Raw genomic sequence first — 5,656 nt, 5'->3', positions numbered from 1 at the left:
GAAATCCAAATACTATGGATAGACATATGGGTGAACAAGAAAACCGTGAACTCGGCCCACTTGAACTGAATTAAGCAAAATAATGGTCCTATGTTGACAAAAAAGACTGCAGTACTAAGCAGCTCAACTAGTACGCCCCCAAGTGTAGGCCCCTTCTGCTTCAGACTTGGTTGTTCTTAAGGAAGACTCTCCTGTGTCAGAAGAAATGCAGCTGTGACTTTACAATTAATCAGATCACAAGATGTCAAACTTCAGGCGACCTTTGGTACTACATAAGGGTTGTACTCACTTAGTGATATAGAACAATTACAATTGTCACTCCAATCTCAGGTCATTGTTGAGAAGATACAACATTCTTCAAAAGGCATCTCATAACTCCAACGTGCACCAAAGCTACTGAACTAACGACACTCTCGCCCTTTTGCTCCAGAAAAATATGATCACCCCAGTTTCATAACCACCAGTAACTCTCTGGCAACCTAGCAGGCATCAACTCATAGACATGTTTTACCTAAAGTCGTAAGATCAAACCATTCAAGCCATACACCATAGCAAGCTAGAGAAGATAATAAGTGCAGAAAAGGATATGCTCATGCATACCTCTAAAATCCTGGCTAATATGACGAGACCCCCTAGCCAGCTTGCTAATACCTTAAATGACCCTACTGTATCTAAATTAAAGCTCTAAAGATGGACATGATATGCTGCTGTGCTTGACTGCTCTAATTTCAACTGCAGCAGCATCCTACAAACTACTTGTAAAAGTCCAATAACTTCTGAATGCACCACTCGCTCTTAGAATACAAAGATTTCCATTCTCCAAACCCAGCTCCAGATGCTGCCTAAATGTAAAAGCAACATAATGTTTTACACCCAAAACCATGCTGAAAATAAACTATAAGAGTTAGATTAGGTAAGAGATAACCAACAAAAACTCTATTCGACTCCATGTTACAAACCATTCAAAGAAGTAAAATGCATGCACTTATTGCTACATCTCACTCCTTAATACGTGTATTAAGGACCTTCAAAAAGCTAGAAAAGCAGTGAATACGTATAGAGCCAAAATTTCATTAACTACTTACCAGATAAGTTTGCTGAATCAGACTGCATGGCTTCAAAAACAAACCTAACCATTCCCATTCTCTTAAACATGTAATTAATGTTGAAGCTTATTCACATACAGCAGGAAGTGTATAAAAAACACCTGCTACTTCAAGTTCTACAAAAAATTTGAATACTGAGGAGTTTGAAATCATGAGCATCTAGCCTAATTTTCAATTAATATGGTGTATTGAGAGAACAGATGGAAACAAACAAGGCCAACCTCTTCCCTCCTATTCAATCGTTTACTCTTAGATCTTCAGCAGAAATGAGCTCGTGGGCTTTTACATCAGAAACACTTCTCCAGAAAAGAGCTCCAGGGGATGCTGCTCTAATTAACTCTTGCATGGCACAACAACATGCATCCAAGAAAACTCCTCAGAGTATCACGAGCAGCAAGAAGACTTCGCAGTGCTTTCAGGCATATTAGCTGCATTGGGCCTCGAAATGGTGATTGTAGGTGCCTGCCATGACCAGCAAAGACATCATTATCTCAACATCTAAGTTGACAATAGTAGATGCCACACAGGCTGCAAGCTTCCCGCTTGAGTTTCAGAGCACAAGTTATTTACTCACCTCTGTTTTTGTAGCAGCCTCAGAAAGCCTTTGCTTGATATCCCTTGCAATAGTAAAGAAGACCTGCTCGACATTCATGTTTGTCTTTGCACTCTGCAAAACATGATCGTGGTATATGTAAGGACAAAACTCTGAGCCTCAACAAAGAGCAGATGATGTGTTTATCAATCTCATGTTCATCTTAGTAATATATAATTGGTTCTAATGGTGTGTAAGAGACAACCCAGGGACGAGAGAGCCATAAAAAAAATATCAACATAGTATAAAAAATAATAAAAATAGCATGATGGTTCATCCCATGGCAAACTGCAGGGCTTTAACATTCCTGACTGGTTGACTTTCACCCTGCCAATATAACAGCCTTCTTAAAGACTAACATGTCCAAGAAAACAAGAAGCCCGGAACAAGATCATGGATTCACGGTGACGATTGTTGTTAAAAAACCAATGTATTTGAAAAAATGCAAAAATAGTACAGCATGTGACTCACAGTCTCGTAAAAATTCAATCCGTACTCATTAGCCAAAGCTTGACCACGTGCAGTCGAAACAGCCTGACAAAGTCAAAAAAAGGGAGAAAGAATCAGTTGATTATAGCACTAATGATAAAAGCATTCATACTGAAACGTGACGCAAAACTGCAAGCCTTTACGTGTCAGGCTCCTCCAAAGAAAAGCAAGTTACCCTCTTGCTTTCATCCATGTCAGCTTTATTGCCCACCAAAATTTTGTTGACATTGTCAGATGCATGCTGCTCGATATTCTTTATCCAGTTCCGAATGTCTAGAGGCATCAGTCAAGGGCACGATAAAGAGAGATGTTTCCATCTTGTTAAAAAGGGGAAAAAACACACTACCCTACCAACGGCCAAACATTAAAACTCGTCAAAATGCTCTCGCTGGCTGATATAACGATTTTGGACTCCCAATTTCAAAGCTCAACAAGATAATAAAAATTTGATAGTTCAGCAATGGATGAAAAGTCGGCAGCAAGAAAATTTTGTAGAATGATCAAACCTAGTTTTAAGAATCCATGCTGCATACTCAAAACTAGTTTTAAGAATCCATGCTGCATACTCAAAACTGGATTAGAAAATGTAAAAAATGTTCCCTCAGAATGCTTAGCTTCTGAGCCGCTTCTTCTCTCAGATTAGAGAGGACTAACCTCTAACTATGATACTTAATTGTCAATTTCCAGTCAGGTTTTCTTAAGATGATTTGCCGAATCTGTACTTATCCCTCCTCTAGAATTCAGAAGTTTTTTGGCAATTCTGATGCAACTATGTATAATCAATCCCGTTGCCAGGATGACAATCTATCTATTCTCTCTCAAACAGAGAGATCTGTATAGCTGCAAAAGGATACTGTTAAAGGAAGACTCATCTGTGACGTCGTAAACAAGGATGATGCCCATGGCTCCCCGGTAGTAAGCTGTATAAAATCCGTGGAAGCTCGTTTTAGACGACCATGATGGCACTGGGAAAAACATAGTAAGAGAGCTCAGATCGACCAAGGGCTTCACCTGTGGTAATGGTTCTGAAACGCTCTTGGCCCGCAGTATCCCAAATCTGCAGCTTGACTCGCTTACCATCAAGCTCGATTGTTCTAATCTTGAAGTCGATCCTGGAAAACGCGAAGAGCCACATAAACCCTAAAATGACGTAATCCTACTAATGATGCAGAAGTGCACAAATCCTTGGAATGAGGCCAGAAACCCTAGCACGAGGCAGATGAAAATTGATTCTCGAAACCCTAGGGTAGCAGAAACCCTACCCTATCGTTGTGATGAAGCTCGTCGTGAAGGTATCGTCCGAGAATCGCAGAAGCAAGCAACTTTTCCCCACGCCTGCTCCACACACAGAGAGTGAGAGAAAAAGAGGGAGGGACAGACAGCGAGATCAAGCTCTGAAAGCTGTGGCGACGAAGACGGTAGGTGGTACAATGAAACTTACCACTGTCGCCGATGAGCAGCAGCTTGACGAGATAGTCGTGATCACGAGCTCGGGCAGCCCCTGATGAAGCCATGGCGGGGAATAAAGGCAGGCAAAACGCAGAGAGAGGAGGTTAGGGTTAGGGAAGGTGTTTTAAACCTGCGATGGTGTAGAAGGGGTCAAGCAGAAGGAGACAACGCTGAAACAAGGGAAGAGAAGGTGTGGACTTTCCCTACAACAAAAGGAAGGTACATGGAGGAGTAGAAGCTGCCAGCAAGGCAGGCAGACAGCTAAAATACCTTGGAAACTACTTTGGCTTTCCTTGTTTGTTTGCCCACCTTAGGCAATTGCTAGGTAAGCAAATGATATGAAAAATTCAGCCCATCGTGATGCCATTTCATCCTTCCCCTTCCCCCACTTAGAACCTTTACACATAGCTTATGGTTTTCCAAAGACTCACCATGCCGTCACGGAAAAAGTGGATGGGCTCGCAAAGGGAGACTACTCTCCTTTAGACTGGGCAAGGGAGATTTCTCCCCCTTTTTCCGGCCACCTGTAAGGAAGCTGGGCACAATAGAGGTGGAAAAGCTAGGTCTCTAATGGACCTTAGATCCAATGGCATACTTGCCTCTGTGCATGTGCATGTGCATGCGCATGCGTGCATGTGCGATGTGCATGTGCATCTTATTCATTTAGTGACACCTACTGGTGTGCTTATGTATGTCCATCATCATATATGGGCATGCCCCTGCTTGTGTATGTGTGCGTGCGTGTGTGTGTGCGTGCGTGCGTGCGTGTGTGTGCGTGCGTGCATGCGTGTGTGTGTGTGTGTGTGTGTGTGTGTGAGAGAGAGAGAGAGATGCTTGTGCGCATGTGCATGTGCATGTGCATCTTATTCATTTAGTGACACCTACTGGTGCGCTTATGTATGTCCATCATCATATATGGGTATGCCCTTGCTTGTGTATGTGTGTGTGTGCGTGTGCGTGTGCGTGTGTGTGCGTGCTACGTGCGTGTGTGTGTGCGTGCGTGCGTGCGTGTGTGTGTGTGTGTGAGAGAGAGAGAGAGAGAGAGAGAGAGCACATGCATCCATGTATTTCATGACACCTACTTAACCTTCCCAATCTATTGGCAAAGCATTAATAGTTGAAGGCTCTTGATGTGAGTGTGATGGGAGTTTTATAAAATAACATGGAAAAAGAATTCATGTAGGTAGGTCTAAGCCTCAAGATATGCAACTCTTGATTGTGGTATGAAGACTTTTTCTATTTAATTCAATGTGACTTTTTCTTCAAGCCCAAAAATGTTAACTTTTGCTTACCTCTCCTTCTTTTGATTGGGTGGCTTCTTCTCATTGTTCCATTATCCATATTTGACACCCAGAGTTAGCCAAATGCACCATTTACACCATATGATTTTCATTCCAACGTGCACATTGTAGCCAATACTACTATGCAGGATTACCTTTTTCACATATGCGGTGTTTTTGACTTCATTGTGTACGATACATATTTTATTGCCATGTGAGGTTATGAGAAGAAGGTACAAAGATATTGACCATGTTGAGCTTCTAAAGTCAAGGAATTGGTGCCTCTAAACACCCTTATAATTGTTCACAAGTAGATGGAATCCATCCCACTTACAGTTTTCCTTGCTCTAAAGAAGTACATCTAGCTTGGGTTTTGTAGCAACAAATGCAAAGAAGGGTCAAAAGCTTAAGAGCCCATATACCTATTTATAAAAAATGAAATTACCTATCGCCCTAATGTAAAAAATGACTCTTAGCTAAGACTATGTTTGAAAATCCCCATCATAAAAACTTGGATTTAATGTATGGTAGAAATCCATGTTGTCATTTTTTAAGGTGAAACAATAAATTTGTGCCCTATCATGTCTTATCCATATTTTATTTTTGAGATTTACTTTTAAGATCCATTAGTTTTCCTTGACCATCTCTTTTTTGAGGATGGACATGGACAAGCACCTTGGCACAATACTAGTGTGCGCCATACAATCAATCACTTCTTTAAATAATCAATCACTTTTTTA

At 41.4% G+C, this 5,656-nt stretch overlaps 1 protein-coding gene across 1 annotated transcript; it reads right to left on the bottom strand.

The window, feature by feature from the left end:
* Window positions 1-1,116: 1,116 nt before the first annotated feature.
* Window positions 1,117-3,936, bottom strand: LOC147614459 (ras-related protein RABE1d-like). Its single transcript, XM_086780991.1, has 8 exons — window positions 3,629-3,936; window positions 3,450-3,522; window positions 3,199-3,299; window positions 3,042-3,107; window positions 2,363-2,460; window positions 2,170-2,232; window positions 1,681-1,773; window positions 1,117-1,568 (listed from the first exon to the last, which is right to left on the bottom strand). The coding sequence occupies exons 1-8, from the start codon at window positions 3,699-3,701 to the stop codon at window positions 1,491-1,493; spliced, it is 645 nt and encodes a 214-aa protein (XP_086637117.1). The 5' UTR covers window positions 3,702-3,936; the 3' UTR covers window positions 1,117-1,490.
* Window positions 3,937-5,656: the final 1,720 nt, after the last annotated feature.

Source organism: Cibotium barometz, chromosome 42, assembly GCF_041138505.1.
Source record: "Cibotium barometz isolate CiBa-2024 chromosome 42, ASM4113850v1, whole genome shotgun sequence".
Lineage (NCBI taxonomy): Eukaryota > Viridiplantae > Streptophyta > Polypodiopsida > Cyatheales > Cibotiaceae > Cibotium > Cibotium barometz.
This window is presented reverse-complemented; position numbering and strand designations above follow the sequence as displayed.